General features: G+C 41.0%; 1 protein-coding gene across 1 annotated transcript in view; it reads left to right on the top strand.

The window, feature by feature from the left end:
* Window positions 1-18,007, top strand: part of ACO1 (aconitase 1) — a 56,430-nt gene that overhangs the window by 27,444 nt on the left and 10,979 nt on the right. Inside the window, exons 5-16 of the mRNA XM_033122310.1 lie at window positions 2,751-2,820; window positions 2,948-3,131; window positions 3,647-3,786; window positions 5,477-5,648; window positions 8,564-8,664; window positions 9,833-9,949; window positions 11,053-11,212; window positions 12,293-12,428; window positions 12,852-12,936; window positions 13,744-13,900; window positions 15,102-15,226; window positions 17,148-17,252. Of these exons, the coding sequence (XP_032978201.1) occupies window positions 2,751-2,820; window positions 2,948-3,131; window positions 3,647-3,786; window positions 5,477-5,648; window positions 8,564-8,664; window positions 9,833-9,949; window positions 11,053-11,212; window positions 12,293-12,428; window positions 12,852-12,936; window positions 13,744-13,900; window positions 15,102-15,226; window positions 17,148-17,252 (1,552 nt within the window). The remainder of the gene's footprint in view (window positions 1-2,750; window positions 2,821-2,947; window positions 3,132-3,646; window positions 3,787-5,476; window positions 5,649-8,563; window positions 8,665-9,832; window positions 9,950-11,052; window positions 11,213-12,292; window positions 12,429-12,851; window positions 12,937-13,743; window positions 13,901-15,101; window positions 15,227-17,147; window positions 17,253-18,007) is intronic.

Here is an 18,007-nt window from a genome sequence, read left to right as displayed (position 1 = left end):
TGAAGTTTGTTTTTTTTGTTGTTTTTTTTAAGGAGGGTGCAGCTCACAGTGGCCCATGTGGGGATCGAACTGGCAACCTTGGTGTTATTAGCACCATGCTCTAACCAACTGAGCTACCCAGGCACCCCTGAAGCTGAAAGTTTGAATGGGAGGCCAGGAGAGGGCTTATAAAGGAAGCCTGAGGACAGAGAGAAGGGCTGTTTTTTTAAAGCAGAGTATTTGTGCTTTTATTCAGAAAATGGGGAGCCGTTTGGCAGATTCAAGATGGGTCATGATGATTTGTATTTTAGAAAACTGATTCTGGTGACAGTACAAAAGATAGGTTGAATAGACTGACAGTGAAACCAGTCAGGAGGCTCTTTCTGGAATAAAGACTTTGACAGCTGTCTGCTCAGTGGTAGGACAGGAGGTCATGAGACGAGCTATGGATAAACAGTGACAAGGATGGGCTTTAGGAAAGAAGGCCAAGCATTAGGGTTTATCTGTTGAGTTTATAGTGCCCGAGGCACTCCTGGGATAGGGTACTTTGTGAATGTGCATCTGGACGTGAGGAGACAGGTAGGAACTGGAGGGATGAAGCCCTCCATGTCCTGGTGAGAAGGTGAAGACGAGTACCTTGGAGATTAGCTGCCCCTCATCCAGAGGGTCCAGAGGGTCTGCTGACCTGGGGCTCAGCCATGGTGTCCTGCCTTGTTCTGCTATACCAGAGTCTCTCCTTTCTCTGTTTCTTCTTTTCGCGTTTTTCTAACACATACACACATTCACAGACATTCATTCTGTACATCAGGGATCAGCAAACTTTTTCTGTAAAGGGTCAGTCAAAAATACTTTAGGCTTTGCTGGCCACGTACTGTTTCTGTTTACATGTTCTTCTTCTTGAATCTTTAAAATGTAAAATTATTCTTTGAGGACCAAACGTACACAGGTGTTGGGCCTCATTTGGCCTGTGGGCTACAGTTTGTGGACTGCTGCTGTAAGGCACGTTCAGGGATTGATTCCATTAAAACAACAAGTGACACTATTCCTGGGGAATATTCACATCAAGAGAAAAAGGAGGGGAAAATCAGCATGGTAACTGAACATGTCTTTTTTAGAGTAAATAATAATCGCATCCAGTTCTTTTCTTCCCAAAGACTGCCTGCCCGTTTTCATCTGGCTGACTCCCCCTCACCCTTCAGACTACATCAATGTCATTTCCTTTCGGAAAGCGTTCCCGGTCTGAGTTTATGTCCCTTTTGAGGACATGTCATCCTGTACTTCCGGTATCGTGACACTGATAGTCACACTCTCATAATTGCCTGGTGAGTTCTGTACCTCTCACCAGGCTCTGAGCATGTGACACAGGTAGGCTCTGTAAATCAGTGAAGGAAAAGGGTGGATATGGCAGAGTATAGTGGTTAAAGTAGAGCTCTCAGGGCCGTCAGACCTGGGTTCAGATGACAGCTCTGTAATTTACAAGCATCTGACCTTGGACAAGCTATCTAACCCTTATGTGCCTCAGCTTCCTCTTCTACACATGGGGTAGTAATAGTACCTATGTGAAGGGTGGTTGTGGTGAATGAGTTCGTGTGTGTAAAGCACTTAGAGCCTGTGACAGTCTTGCACTTCAGTTCCTGCTGTTACTATTACTGTGGTGGTGGTGGTTATTACCCCCACTGTCATTACAGCTACTACAGGGAGGCAATACAACACAGGGATTTAGAGCATCAACACTGGAGGCAGACCGCCTGGGTTTCTGTTCCAATTCCACCATCTCCTAGCTGTGTGGTTCTGAGCACGTTTCTCTGTGTTTCAGTTTCCTCTTTTGAAAAATGTGGGTATTAGTTGCACCTAACTCTAAGTGTCATTATGGAGACTAAATGAGAAAATAAATGTAAAGCATTTAGAATAGCGGATGGTTCCTAGCAATGTCAGTAAGTGTTGGCTATTAAAGAAGTCTGACTTGGGTCGTTCATAGCCGTTGATTTGACTATCCTTTCCTGTGTTCTCTCAATCCATTATGAGCTCCTTCTATGTGCTAAATCTACAAAGCTGCGACTATGGCTTATTCTGCATTGACTCAAAACAGTGTAGTTTGATTATAAAAATCCTGGGGAAGCTTCTTTTTTTTTTAATTAAAGTTTATTGGGGTGACAATTGTTAGTAAAGGGAAGCTTCTTGATGCCCTGTATTGCCAGTGTCATTCCCGATGTACTGAATGACTTGGAGTAAACCTCAGCATAGAGTCTGGGCTTTCCAGACGTTCTTCGGTGCCCCCATCCTCATGAGCCTCTGTCTGAGAGATAGGAGACTGGGATTCTACAAATGCCTGTCCTCCTGGCTTCGCTTGTTCCCTGTCTCCCAACATAAACTGCCAGCCCAGACATGGCTCAGCCCGGAGAGTTGTTACAACGAGCTTGTGGATGAGAAAGGCGTATAAAAACAAGGGTTCTGTAAATATCTAAGCTTCTCTTGTCATCATAAATGTCTTGAGTCTGTTCCTGTGAGTCAAATATTATGATTAAATTAGCTTTCACTTAAATTCAGTTAGTGTTTTCTACCTACCACGTTTACAGGTTTTGTAGGAATCACTTGAACAAATTATTATTTTTACTTTCGCTGATTACCTCTCCTGTCCCGTGTGAATGGTTGTATAATACACCCAACAGGCCTGCAGATGAAATTACCATTTTGTTTATTCATCACCAATAAATTTAACGACTCACATTTTAAGCCTTAAAATTTATACATTTAGTTTTTCTCTCTGGCAGGGCGGACAGTTTACAGAAGAATCAAGACCTGGAATTTGAAAGAAATAGAGAACGATTTGAATTTTTAAAGGTACGAGAGTTTGGTACCATTGGTTGATTCTTTATGTGTGTGGGGTACAAGGGAGAAATGCCAAGGACGTGGGCTGCACAGAGGTACATCAGGCATTCATAGTGTTCTTTCCATTTTTCAATCCTAGTGGGGTTCCCAGGCTTTTCGCAACATGCGAATTATTCCCCCCGGCTCAGGAATCATCCACCAGGTGAATTTGGAGTATTTGGCCAGAGTGGTATTTGATCAGGATGGATATTATTACCCAGACAGCCTCGTAGGCACGGACTCGCACACGACCATGATTGATGGTTTGGGTGTTCTCGGTTGGGGTGAGTTCTCTTCCCTATATGTTGTCCTATAGCATGTACCTTAATTTACTTTGGTGCCGTTACATCCCAGTAGCATGGATTTGCATGACCAAGTATCAGAGAGGTATTTTTGTCTGTTTTGCTCACTGCTGTATCTCCCGTGCCCAGAAAAGTGCCTCGTGCCTATGTTTGGAAGAATGAACTGGAATAAGGGGTTAGGGACATTTAGAGGAAATGAAAATCACCCAGAGTGTTTGTTAAAAATGGAGATTCCTGAACCCTAGTCCACTTGGTGTGCAGTCAAGGGGATTTTGTTTGATACAGGGGATTTTGTTTGGGGAATACACTTGGAGAAACACTTATTAAAAATTCTATAGAGGGAAATACAAGAAAGGTAACTGCTCTTTACAGAAACATAACTCTGTACTAGTACAACATTGTACCTGGGTTTATTACCTGTTAATAGCACTGACTTATGCCGGAGGGATATAGTGAGAAATAATGAAAGCGTTATTTTATCATGCCACTCCTTGCAGGTGTGGGTGGTATTGAAGCAGAAGCTGTCATGCTGGGCCAGCCAATCAGCATGGTGCTTCCCCAGGTGATTGGCTACAGGCTTATTGGAAATCCCCACCCTCTGGTAACATCCACTGACATCGTGCTAACCATCACCAAGGTAACATATGCTGCCTCTTCTCTGGTCTTGGAGTCATGGTGACAAACAGGGAGGAAATACATGATAGAGTGCCTCTTGGTTTCCATGTGCTCTGGGAATGCTAGAAAACAGTATGTTGATGACTTTAAAAAGAGATGGGATAAGGGAGAATTCAATGGTTACGTTTTAGATAATTATGTTCATTTTACTCTTCTGCATGGATCTTTTTCTTTTAAAAAAAACTGTTTTAAAATTGTGAAATAGTTCAAATACACAGAAGTGAAAAGGACATTCAATGCCTAAATCTGTAGATTTAATAGAGGATAACATTTTGCCATGTTTGCTTCAGAGCTCTCTCTATAATGTATACTTTTGAAGAAATAAAATGTAATATTTATGGCTAAAACCATCTGCCCCTCCCTAGAAATATATCCTGAGGTTGTAACAATCATTCCCATGCATGTGCTTACACTTTTACTACATTTTCCCCCATGGTTCTTCTTGATATGTAAATAACAAACTCTTTTTATGAATGATGTTTGACTTTTTTCATCCCCTTCTCTGTATTGTAAGTTATATTATTATAACAGATCTTTCTCCAAGATGGAAAATATTTTTTTCTTTTTCTTTAGCACTTTTAGGAAATAATCTTTTTTGTGATTTGCTTGCCTTGCAAAAAGAGGGCAGTTTCATTTTGAAAGATTATTAGAAAAGTAATTTTTTTTTATTATCACAAGTATAATGTATTTTCTGGTTGTATAGTTTGGAGACTTGGGGTATTTGGCATGGCCAAAAACAGTTTCTCTTTCACTTAATCTACGTGGAATTTGGAATTGGATTATTTGAACACTGTAGTTTATCGTAGATGTCTGTGCATTGTTCTTCAAATGTAGAATAATAGGACTTGCTCACATGATTTGGCAAATTCCACATAACCCAAAGAGCCTGTCCATGTAATTGTCCACAGTTCCTGGAACTGACTTCATGTAAGGCCAAGTCAGTCACGGAGGCCCAGCCCTTGCCAGTGGCTTCCATGGAAAAGATACGGGAATCAGACTGTCGGATCTTTTGGTTACATTAGACTTGTACCTGTGTTCAGGAAATTTGTTCATTATAGCCTTGAAAGCAGCCATTTACTTACTTAGTGCAAGTCATTATTTATTTGGGTTGAAAGAATTTAATTTTTAGCTCTTCTAGGTACTTCCAGTAATCTCATTAGAGAGAAAGAGTGTTTCTCATTTTGAAAAATGTTTCTTAATGTTATTTGTATTTTTGGCATTACCTCTTTATCTTGTTTTGGAAGAACTGTTTTGACATAATGTTAGATTTACATTTTTTTGAGAGAGTTTGTGTAAAGATAATACAGACTTCCTGTTACCTTTCTCCAGGCTTCCCCAAATGTTACGTTACATAACCGTGGTACGTTTATCAAAATGAAGACGTTAACATTGTTATGACACTATTAACTAAGAAGCTTCACCAATTTTTTTCAGTAATATCCCTTTTCTGTTCCAGTATCCAATCAAGGATATCATGTTATATTTAGTTGGCATTACTTTTTAAGCTCTACTTTTTAAAGTCATCAAAAATATGTTGAGCTAACTTATGGTTTGTATTTACTCACAAGATTAGTTTATAAGAATTACAAGGTGATAGTTCTTCATGTTAGATATGGTCTGTCAACTCAGAAACTTTCTATTCCGCTGCTCAGCACCTCCGCCAGGTTGGGGTAGTAGGCAAATTTGTTGAGTTCTTCGGGCCAGGAGTAGCCCAGTTGTCCATCGCTGACCGAGCTACGATTGCCAACATGTGTCCAGAGTATGGAGCAACTGCTGCCTTTTTCCCGGTTGATGAAGTTAGTATCAGGTACCTGGTACAGACAGGTAAGTGCAGAACTGTGAAAGAAGAAGGTAAAGTTTGGCAGAACGCTGAAAATTGGAGCAATGCCTTCTGCCTCTGCCCCTTGGAGTGCATTGGGTCAGATTTACAGATTTTTTTTCTTCTCTCTGTGGAGTCAAAATAGTTGTTGGGATTTCAGAAAATAGGAAGTAGACATGGTATGGCCAATAGAAAGAGCTCAGATACGCTGGAAGCCTAGATATTTGTACTGGTCCTCTACTACTAGTTATTTGACATGAAACAAGTAATGGTGACTGCTGTCTGTGGGGCATCTGCTGTGTGCCAGGCACTTGGTATGCATTTTCTCTCATCCTTTTAATGGATCTGTCAGGTAGATTGATTGATTAGTTAATTAACTGACAGGAGAGAAAACCCAGGATAAGACAGGTGGAGTAAATATCCAGAGCCAATAAATAATGGAGCTAGAATCCAAACCTGAGGCCACCTAGCTCCAAACAGGGACAGCACTCCATGAACCCCCTCTCAGGGCTGGCCAAAAGGTAAAATGAAAGACTGCATCTGAAGCCATTTTGAAATGTCAGTGATTCTTGTACTCTGTATATATTTGTTTAGAAATTTGACTTTAACTTTGAATGGAGTTTTTTTTTCCCTCAAGTTTATTTTTTAAAATTAGTCATTCATTTAATACATTATCAGGATCCAGTCTGAGTCCCAGAGATACAGAGTGAACAAGATGGAGTCTCTGTCCTCATGGAGTTTACATTCCAGTGAGGGAGACAATCAGTGAACAAGTAAACAAATAAATACATGAGTATTTATATGGTATTATATTTACAAGGTGATGAAGAAGAAAGTTGAATAACCTGAGGGTGCTGTTTTATACATAGGAAGATTAGCAAAGGGCTCTTGGAAGTGCAATTTCAACGGGTGTCTGAGTGATGTGGGAGGACAAACCATGGGAAGTGGTGGAGGAGGCATTCTCCAGGCAGAAGAAACCACAGATGCAAAGGCCTGAGAGAGAGAGAGAGACAGGCGCGGTGTGTTCAGGGGACAGCAGAGAGACCTGTGTCCCCAGAGCCGAGGGTCGAGGCCATGGCAGGTGAGGTCAGGGAGGGACCAGGCCGGGGACAGATCCACACAGTAGGCCACTGTGAGCAGTTAGGATTTATTCTAAACATTCGAAGAAGCCACTGGGTCATTTTGAGTGAGAAGGTAACGTGAAATAATTCTATTTTTAATAACTCATTCTATGTAACAAAGATGGAGACCGTTTGTTTTCCAAGTGACTCTTAAAATTATAACTAAGTTATTAAGGAGAAAAGAACAAACTTGGGCCTTCTCATCTATATCCAGTGTTTACCATTGAAGGATTCCAATGGCCGGTGTTTCTTTTGAAATATTAGTAGTAGTGGGCATTTAAGATAAGAGCTGGGCCAAGTTATTTTGGCAAAACTGAGAAGGATAGGGGCAAGTGCACATCTCTTAATAAGGTTTCCTAAGAATCTTACAGACTCCAAGTAAACCCAAATCTTCTCCCTGATTTTTCTGAGGAAAATCCTTTTGAGTAGTTAAGGTTGTGATGAAAAAGTTTCTTTTAAAAAATGTTTTTATTACATGTAACCACATTGAAATTGATTAATTGATATACCTCCCTTGATCCCCAAAGGATTTGAAGTGAAAAAGATACAGAAATTAAAGAACAGAATAAATAGTTGAGAGAATCAACCTAAAGAAGAGAAAGGAAGGGATGCGCAGAAGGAGAAAGCTGCAAAATGTATCCAGAGCTAAGATTAGTTTTTATGGCTCTGGTGGGGGCACTAACCTTCTTAGCGATCTGGCACCAAATCTGAAGCATCTATTAAACTGAACCAAACATACCACTTCAGAGAGGTAGAACCCTTTCTCATACGTAAGAGAAATTCCTCCTGTGCATCTTCATGAAGAGATGGCAGGGGACGTAACGAACAGTGAGCTCAACAACAGGTCATGACAGATATGTTAATGAACCTCAGACAGTCAGCTTTCATGAGGCCCATGTTGAAAGCTGATGACCTTTACAATTCAGTTAAAAGAAACAGGCAAACAAAAAATGCTAAAAAGAAACAGGCAAACAAAAAATGCTAATCTCTTGTGGGTCCACAAATTAAGCTTTCAAACTGTCTTATCCATCTGTCAGAGGAATGGGTGGACTGTGTGTCCATTGGGCATACATCATGAGTATTATCTCCTATAACCAGGGTCTTGAAAAAAATTAAAAGCAGAGTGTTCAGGGTCACATTCCTGGTGATACAACATTACGAGTTACTTTGCACTTTGGAGTCAAGCTCAGGTGCGGATCCTGGTCCTATCATTTACTGGCTATCTTCCATGGCAAAGTTACTTCATCTTCTTGAGCCACTATTTTTCTCATCTATAAATGAGAATAATAACAGGACTTGTCCCATAAGGTCGTGAAAGGATTAGAGACTGAGATAATGCATTCAAAACATTTCGCACACAGTGTCGGACACACAGGAAGCGCTCATAGCTGGTAGTTTGAGGTGGGAGTCGGGTGGATTATTATTTTTAACAGTGACAACGTGGATTGCTGAGTCTGGCCAGTTGAAGGCAGAGGCATAGGTGTGCTTGGACAATGAACTAAAGCTTAGGATCCTCCTAGTTAAACAGCATAATAAAGAGAAGGGGAGTGTTTACAGGTGAGACTAGAATCTTATAGGCTCTTCGGTAGGAACAACAGGGCAGTTAATGGCCCCTAATAAACAGCAGCATCAGTTAGAAAGTCAGCCTATTAGCCTGCACACTAAAGTATCAGCAGATCTGTTGTGTGTAAGTGAAATGCATAGTACTAGTATAATTGCTGATGAAGGAAGTAGTTTATCGTCTTTAACCAGGAACGACTAATATCTATCACTTGTTACCTGTTAAAATGCCCATTTAGGTCGTGATGAAGAAAAGGTAAAGCGCATTAAAAAGTATCTTCAGGCTGTAGGAATGTTTCGAGATTTCAATGACTCCGCTCAAGACCCAGACTTTGCCCAGGTAGGAGAGCCCCTTCGCTGAACATGTGTTCTTCCTCAAGTCTGTGATTTTAGTTGTGTGTGGTTTTTTTGGAGGGTGTAGTTGTAGAAAATTGGTCATTGCCAAGTCTTTGCTGGATAACGGGGTGTTCAAAGGCTGAAAAATCAAAAGCTAAGGAACTGTGAACATAAAACTATATAACTTCTTCCATTCTTCCTGGACATTAGGTTGGGCTGGGTGTTCTCCCCTTTTTTGAACTACTGATTTACACCTCTTATGTAGAAGACCTTGGAAGAAAGACTTCACTGGAAGCAATAGAGCTATTTAAAGGCTAATAAGTTCATCATTATTATACATGGGGAAAGAAATGGAGGTGCAATTACTGTGTTTCCCCGAAAATAAGACCTAGCCGGACCATCAGCTCTAATGTGTCTTTTGGAGCAAAAATTAATATAAGATCCAGTTTTATTTTACTATAATATAATATCGGGTCTTATAGAATTAATATAATTTAATATAATATAATACAATACAATACCAGGTCTTATGTTAATTTTTGCTCCAAAAGAAGCATTAGAGCTGATTGTCCAGTCTAGCTAGGTCTTATTTTCGGGGATACTGGGTAGCTCCGACTTATCCAGCGACTTACCTTCCTTCATTTTCTAGGGTGCAAACTAAATCCACATTTTTCCTCGCAGCCAAGATTAGAGGGTGTACTAGACGTGAGACCCTTGTTTTCTTTCATTACACTGAGGGAAGGAAATATTCCATTAGACTAAGGCCCATTTCCTAATATTGATGACTCAATGACTGCATCCCTCCCTAATCATCTTTAAAAAGTATAATGGTTTATGCATCACTTCAATAGAAAACCCATCTCAGATTAAGTTAAAATAAAACGAAAAGGATATATGAGCTGCACTGCAAAGATGGACGAGTGGCAGACACTGAGCAGCAGCTGCACTGGCCACCCTGGTCTTCCTGAGAGGTGACAAGGCTTCCTGCCTGTTCCATGCAACCCAAGTGACTCTGCAAATTCATCCCTTACATGTTAAACATCTACTTCCTTGGTTTTGAATGTAGTGATTTAGTTTGTTTTTATTGTTGTGGTGTTTTAAATTCTCTGGCAGGGCTTGAGTTTTTTCTTTGTGGGTATAATGTCGATTCTACTTTTCTTCTGGGGGGACAGGTTGTGGAATTAGATCTGAAAACAGTGGTGCCTTGCTGCAGTGGACCCAAAAGGCCTCAGGACAAAGTTGCCGTGTCAGACATGAAAAAGGACTTTGAGAGCTGCCTTGGAGCCAAGGTAGGGGCCCAGGAGAGGCAGTAGAAATCAGCCTCAACCCCGCCCCACCTGGCTTCTTATTGCCAGGCTTCTTCTCACCTCCCTCAATGATGAATCTCCCTGAAGCTTGGCAATGAAGGCATGTCTTCTCCACCCTGAAGTCCCAATGCCTCTCCCATTAGCCGGGAGCCAAGCAGCTTCCTCAGAGCACTTGACTATGTACAAACACAGCTCAACCCACCATTTTAAAAGCATATCTCCTTTGCACTTAACTCTCACCACATTGTTCATTCTGCTTGTCCAAGCTTTTCTGTCCATTGTACTTTTGTTCATGTCATTTCCTGCTTGCAGGTCTCTTCCCTACCTGTATATCTTAATCTATCAGCTCCTCCACCATGTGCCTTCAGATATCACAGCAGAAAGTCATTCTCCTGCATTTGAACCTTCATGGCACTTGGTCCGAAATCCTTTGATAATGGCATTCCATATTCCTTAACTTACATTTTTGGTACTTTATATTATTTGCATGTCTGATTTCCCTTACTGGGTTATATTTGAGGATGGCATTTATGTCAGAATCACTTCTATATCCTACAAAGTACCTAGCATAATATCCTGTATACAGTAGATTATCCATGAAAATGTCCCAAATGAATGATTAAGGTGTGTGATTGTGTATACCGAATGTTCTGATGTACTTTTGTTTGCCTTATTAAATATGATTAGTTGAATCCGACCAAAATGGTTCCTTTTTCTAAATTTCTATCAAGTTAAAATCAGTGGCCTCAGTCTGTATCCATTAAACTACAGTAATGTCATTGAGTTCCAATTAGATTAACTTTGACCTAAGTTTATAGTTTTAGTATTTCCATTTTTTAGATAGGAAGGAAGGAATTGTTCATTTCAAAGTAGAGTAAGATTCAGAATCATGACTGCCTTTTGTAAAGATTTTAAAAGACAAAAGAGAACTTTAATTTTTCTGTAGCACTTCACAGTTTACTGGCCAAGATATTTATGTTTTGCTATTTATCTTTTGTGTGTACATATACACACATATATATGGGAATTATAATTTGAAAGGGATATGTATATATATTTTTCCCCCCTTCCCTTCCTTTCTATAGCAAGGGTTTAAAGGATTCCAGGTTGTTCCGGAGCATCATAACAACCAAACGACGTTTATCTATGATAACAGCGAATTCACCCTTGCTCATGGTTCTGTGGTGATCGCCGCCATTACCAGCTGCACTAACACGAGTAATCCCTCTGTGATGTTAGGAGCCGGTAAGTGCATTTGAAACCTGCCTCATGGCCATGTGGATATGTGAGTGGTGCCCCAGTTGCTTAACTGAGTTCTACATGTAGTTCCCGGAACCTTGTCTTCTCCAGATACAGAGATTTATTAGCCCAGAAATGTTTACACAATAAATAGTGTGCAAAGCAAGGTATGTAAAGTAGAATACATAATGTATAATAGTCTTTAGAATTAACACTGAAACTAAGTAGAAGAAAGTCAAAACAAACGGGTGAATTTCTGGAAAAGCCTAGAATTTTATGTCAGACTAGAGGAAAAATAACTCTTCTCCTGTCACAGACTGTTTTCTGTAAGACCCGATAGAGCTTTCTATACAGTGGAACTTAGACTGTCTTAGATGTATTGTCAAGTGCCTCTGAGTTAGGGCGCAGGGTACTGGTTGGTTTAACACTCACCTGCCTATTACGCAACTCTGGTTAAGTAGTTAATATTTACATGCACAGTTTCATTACTATAAGGTCTCTTTAGTTTCCTTAAGACAGGTCGCCAGCTTGTCTGTAGCTTTTTGTCTCTTTATACCCTTACTCCTCATTTCTTTTCTACTTCTGTAATACATCCTGATACAGAGCACCCAGTGTCACTGTCATAGTCTCTGTATTTGCTGAAAGTCCAATGGTCCGGGAGCTCTTGATCTTTCACTTGAAGAAATATCGGAGGACTAGATTTTTATTTCTAGACTGACTGTACACAATTCATATACTTGAAGAAAGGGCCCGTCCAATTATAATTTTCATCCAAATAAAACATAATTAGAAAGGTTGCTTTCCCTCCAAAAATTAAAAACTCAGGTTTATCTCTTTGAAAAAAAAAAAAAAGCACGTCTCTTTCTTCATTTCCATGACAAATTTTGAGTTTACTGCATGCATGTGAATGAGTTTGGGCCAGTAAGCTTTTGATTTCTATTAGGCAGCAGAAAGTGCCAACATGAATGGAGCATCATGAGGCCGTGGCAGGAAACGCAGACTGAAAAGTCAGCTTCCTTCCCAAACTGTTCCAGGCCCCTGTAGTAGGCGGCCCCCCACACCATGTCTGTGTTTACCATTTCACAGGATTGTTAGCAAAGAAAGCTGTGGATGCTGGCCTGAGGGTGAAGCCTTACATCAAAACCAGCCTGTCTCCTGGGAGTGGTGTGGTCACCTACTACCTGCGAGAAAGCGGAGTCATGCCTTATCTGTCTCAGCTTGGGTGAGGGGGAATTTTCTTTTACACCATTGCTTTTGTTGTATTTTATTCTACATGTTTCCTGCTATGTCACCTTGTTATAAATGTAAGCTTATATGAGGATATCTAATGGCGCGCAGTCTTTTGTTAGAGAGTGAGTAGACTGAAACCCTTGCATTCCGACAGAGTAGGGCACTTTTAAAAACTTAGGTCATTCTATTAGACTCATTTTTATAATTTACTCAAGAAGGAGTCTAATAGAATGATCTTGAATGGATGAATAATATATCAAAATGCTCCCAAGAATGAAAGCTTCATAGAAACAGCGTTGTACTAAACTGACTGTCTGCTCTGCTGTTCTGTTTAAATCGGTGGTCTCTAGGAACTGTTACCGCAGAAGGGCTCACTGAGAATCACCTCTATCTGTGCTTGTTTTTCTGCACCTAGGTTTGACGTGGTGGGCTACGGATGCATGACCTGCATTGGCAACAGTGGGCCCTTGCCTGAACCTGTGGTAGAAGCCATCACACAGGTAATTACAGAGGAGCCCGTGGGTCTTCAGAGATGTTGTCTCTTTTCATATGATATGTGACCAAAATGCTGGTAATGTCAAGAAGGTCCAGGGAAGCAGGGGACGTGGTTAGATGTATGGTCTTCGGAGTCAAGCAGTATAACCTCAGGCAAGTAAATTAACCTCTTTGTGCCTGAGTTTTCCCAACTGTAAATTGGAGATGATACTAGGACCTGTTTCATGGAGTTGTGAGTTGAGCACTGAGGTGATAATGGACATGAAAAACTTAGTGTGGTGCCTGGATACAGGTGCTTAATAAATGCAGGTTTTGACTACAGAGGGCTCCAGAATGGTCTCTTCCTGGTAATCTGAAAACTTGGTCAAAACCAGAGAAGTCTCCACACAAATGAATGTAAACTACATTGCATTGATTTGATTTTTGTCCCACAAATTCTGTGGCGTTGAGAAATACTATTTGGTTAGCTTTGTATGAATTTTGGAATCCATGTAAGTCAATGTGGCTTCCTTGAGCTTCCAACTTTTAAACTTTCCCACCTGTTCTTGGGCCCCAGGCGGCAAAATAACCAGGAGATTGCCTTCTGACCTACCTGGTATTTTCTCATGAGCAGAAACTACTGAACATGTCGCTCTGTGTCTTCTGACCCAGAGTATCTCCCACAGGGACACCCTATAGGGGACATGACCAGGTGAAAGGGAAGCTTAAAGAGCCACATCCAGGTGGTGGGAAAACTTTCGCAAATGGCCAAAAATGTGTGGCCTGGGCGATATCTTTTCTTTCTGACCTGATTTTACTCTTGCCTTACACAGGGAGACCTTATAGCTGTTGGAGTACTATCTGGGAACAGGAATTTTGAAGGTCGAGTCCACCCCAACACCCGGGCCAACTATTTAGCGTCTCCGCCCTTAGTAATAGCGTATGCAATTGCTGGCACCATCAAAATTGACTTTGAGAAAGAGCCATTGGGTAAGATTTTGTTTGTGTGGCTACAATTTTTTTCCCAATGAATTTGAAAATATTATTGGAAGAAAATGTTTTTCTTCATAGATAATGAAGCCTAGAACTTCCAGAGATAAGATGAGAAGGAAAGTCTTTTCTTTATTCCCCAGTATACAACTAAGACATAACTGAAATAAGCAAGAATTTACTAAAAGGCAAGGGATAACAAAAGGGAAATAAATTTGAAAAGTTATAGCTTTCTATTCTGGCTTCTTCTCCAGTTCCTCTCTTTCTAACTCCTGCTTTAATCTAATGATAGGCATTGTTTTAATTTATCCTCTGTAGGAACACATTCCAGATAGTTTCACTTCTCAAAGTTCAGCAGATGCTTTGTCTCCTTTCCTCTGGTCTTATTTTTTTGTATCCCTTCCTCAATCCATTCTAAGCAGATTAGCTAATATGAAAACAATGCCCCTTTAAAATTTACTTTTAGGAAATTATAACTTCAGAGATACAATTGTTCCTCATTGTATGTGGACTCCATATTTGCATATTTGCCTATTCCCTAAAATGTATTTTAACCCCCAAATCAGTGCTCATTATGCTTCCATGGTCATTCACAGACATGCACGGAGTGGGGGAACTTGGAGTCATTCAACGTGCACGTTCTCAGCTGAAATCAAATGAGGCAGTGCTCTGCCTTCTTATTTCAGCTGTCATATTATACATGAGTATCCTGTTCGTGGTCTCTTTGGTGCCATTTTGTTCACATTTTTGTGCTTTCTGTTGGAGATTACACCATTAAAAATGGCCCTGCGTGTAGTGCTGAAGTGCTGGCTAGTGTTCCTAAACCCAATAAGCCTGTCAAGTGCTTCGTGTCAGATAGGCTCCATTCAGGCACGAGTTATAGTGCTGTTGGTGGTGATTTTAATGTTAACGCATCAACAATTATAATAAATAATTATATTAAAGAAGGTGTGTGTAAACACACCTAACACACACAAAGTAAGGTTATATGTGGATCGGTTGACAAAAATGTTATAACCAGAGGGCTTTCAGAAACCTAACCCTGTATTTCCGCTGGGGACAGTGATTCAGTATTCACAACTGGAGTATGTGCGTGGACTTCAGAGAACTTAACTACCTTGAAGAATGAGGCTTGACTATGTAATAATGAAAAAGGGGTATTCAATGAAGTTTTTCTCATTAATAAACATTTTTCCCCCAGGGGTAAATGCAAAGGGACAACAGGTATTTCTGAAGGATATCTGGCCAACTAGAGAGGAGATCCAGGCAGTGGAGCGTCAGTACGTCATCCCTGGGATGTTCAAGGAGGTCTATCAGAAAATAGAGGTGAGATCCCGCCCAACCCGCCCCCAAGTAGCTAAGGGAAAGCCACTCCTTTGTGTCATCTCTGAAGATCTTGAGGCTAGTGGGGGTGTAAACTATAGAATGTGGCATGTATTTCTTCAGAGAACTAAGGGAATGGTTCTCAGTCGTTTTTCTCCTGTGACTCACATTTTTACAAATCCCCCACACCCCAGATGTTCCCAGATCTGGACAAGTGGGTGGCAGCCTCAAGTTGAAAGGCCTCGGGTTGTGTGTGATTCCTGGGCGGCACTCCATAACTCTCCTTTTCTCACCTAGGGTGTTGCATCAACTGTGGTTGAAGATCACTTAGGTTACTATCATGTGTCACTGAGGTGGAGTCAATTAGTGGAATGCACGTCTCAGAATTATTTGGATGCTTTAGAATGAATGAATGAATGAATGCCACTCAGTAAGAAGCACCAAACTGTAAAATAAATAAAACTTTCTGTGCAGTTTACAAATAGGGAGAAAATATATGGGGCTCAGTATTATTTTCTGAGACCCTTGGGTGTTACTTCTTTCCCTGCTTTCTGTGTTTGGCTGACCCAAGGGCAGCTGACTGGAGCTTGGGTTTGAAATAAAAGAGCAGATTGGGGAGAGGGGTCAAACAGGGATCATATCCAAGTACTGTGCCCTCCCACAAGTGGCTCTTTGGGAAATGGTCTGAGAGAGTGTGGTGGGCATTGGATTAAATGCATTCCTTCAAAGGCTGAGTTAATGGACCCATAGAAAGAATTCAAGCTAATTTTAGTGCATACCATGTTTCCCCGAAAATAAGAATGGGTCTTATGTTAAGTTTTGCTCCAAAAGACACATTAGGGCTTATGTTCTTCCTGAAAAATCATGCTAGGGCTTATTTTCCGGTTAGGTCTTATTTTCAGGGAAACACAGTAGCAGCTGTCATTTGCTATCCAATGAACATGTGACCTGGAAGTCTACTTCCCCAAATCTTCAGAGAGTAAATAATTTCCCCTTTAGTATAGTCTGGATTATTATTTAAGTTACATTTGTAAGTATATGGATTAGTTATCTATATAACAACTTGTATAACAAGTTACCCCAAAACTTAGTGGGTTAAAACAGCAAGCATTTATTATCTCACAGTTTCTGTGGATCAGAAATGCAAGTACAGCTTAACTGGGTGCCTCTGCCTTCACAAGGCTCCAGTCGAGGTGTCATCTGGGGCTACAGCTTATCTGAAGGCTCAACTGGGGAAAGATGTACTTCTGAAAGATGTACTTACGTGATTGTTGGCAGGACGAAGTGCCTCACAGGCTGTTGAACTGAGGTAGGTAAGGGCCTCAGTTCCTCAATGACTGTTAGCCAGAGGCCTCCCGCAGTGACTTGCTGGTGGGTCTCTTCACAGCTCACAACTTGGCAGCTGGCTTCCATCAGGGCAAGCAAGCGAGACAGCAAGAGGGGCTGAGAGAGACAGAAGGCAGAGTCTCTTTATAACCTAATCTTGGAAACAAGTCACGAGATTCAGCCCACATTCAGCAGGAAGGGCTCACTTTAGGGTGTGAATCCCAGGGGATGGGGGTTCTTGAGGACCATCTTAGAGGCTGCCTGTCACAGTACGTATGCATTTTTAAGTTATTTAACATGGCATTGTCTTAGAATAAAGGGACTCTTGTGTATGACTAAAAGAAGAAAAATTTGTATTATACTCTTAGCTTATACCGTGTTTCCCTGAGAAGAAGACCTCACCGGAAAATAAGCCCTAGCATGATTTGTCAGGATGACAGCCCCTGAACATGAGCCCTAATGTGTCTTTTGGAGCAAACCTTAATATAAGACCCAGTCTTATTTTCGGGGAAACGTAGTATATGTTTTATGTTTATGTGTTTAATTTTCCTTAGAATAGAATATAATTATAACAGGTTGGCCGTTTCTTTTTTTTTAGACTGTGAACGAAAGCTGGAATGCCTTAGCAGCCCCTTCAGATAAGCTGTATTACTGGAATCCCAAATCTACATATATTAAGTCACCACCATTCTTTGAAAACCTGGTATGACTTTTTATTTTTTAACAAAATGAGTTCTTCAAAAGGCTTCTTTCCTTGTAAAATCTACACTATTATCCCATACCCTTGCTTTGACTACCCATTTCATTAAAACCTCTACAAACCTAAGCAAGTAATAGTGGATGGGGAGAGTTTTGGGAAGCTGGGATATTTGGCTAGTGGGCCTACATTTTCCCTGGCCAGGGGTGCCGTGTGGCTGTGCAGAGACACTCTGGAGATCAGGTGCCACCTGGACATAAACGCAGTGAAGTCTGAGGGATGTTCCAGGAAAGCATTCCCAGGGCCTGCCATATTGAAAACACACCCGTAAAACCAAGGAAGTCTTCCTGAAACTGATGATTAAGGAGTCCATGCTCCCCTGGGTGGGTGCCTGTGGCAAGGGGATGGGAGTAGAAGTCAGAATTCCAGTCGTCCTCAGCATCTGAGGTGTTCTGTGGATGTGGAGAAAGAGAATGTCACTTCTGTGGACATGAAGAAAGAGAAGGTCATTGGCAGCTGCAGCCTTGTTGCTTTTGAGGGGACAATGCCAATACTTTGCCTTCCTTTCAAGGGTGAGATGAATGTTTTGAGTAAATTAATTTTACTTTTCTAAGCACCCCTGATAAAACTGGGGCGGGGGGAGAAAAAACTAGACTTTTCTATGCATTGATGTAGGGCTGTCATCTGGTTCAGGTCCATGGACCACTTCTGTTGAGACTTCCCTGGTGACTTGTTGGAGAAAACCTGGGCAAACACTGTTG

Source organism: Rhinolophus ferrumequinum, chromosome 12 (genome assembly GCF_004115265.2).
Source record: "Rhinolophus ferrumequinum isolate MPI-CBG mRhiFer1 chromosome 12, mRhiFer1_v1.p, whole genome shotgun sequence".
NCBI classification, from domain to species: domain Eukaryota; kingdom Metazoa; phylum Chordata; class Mammalia; order Chiroptera; family Rhinolophidae; genus Rhinolophus; species Rhinolophus ferrumequinum.
This window is presented reverse-complemented; position numbering and strand designations above follow the sequence as displayed.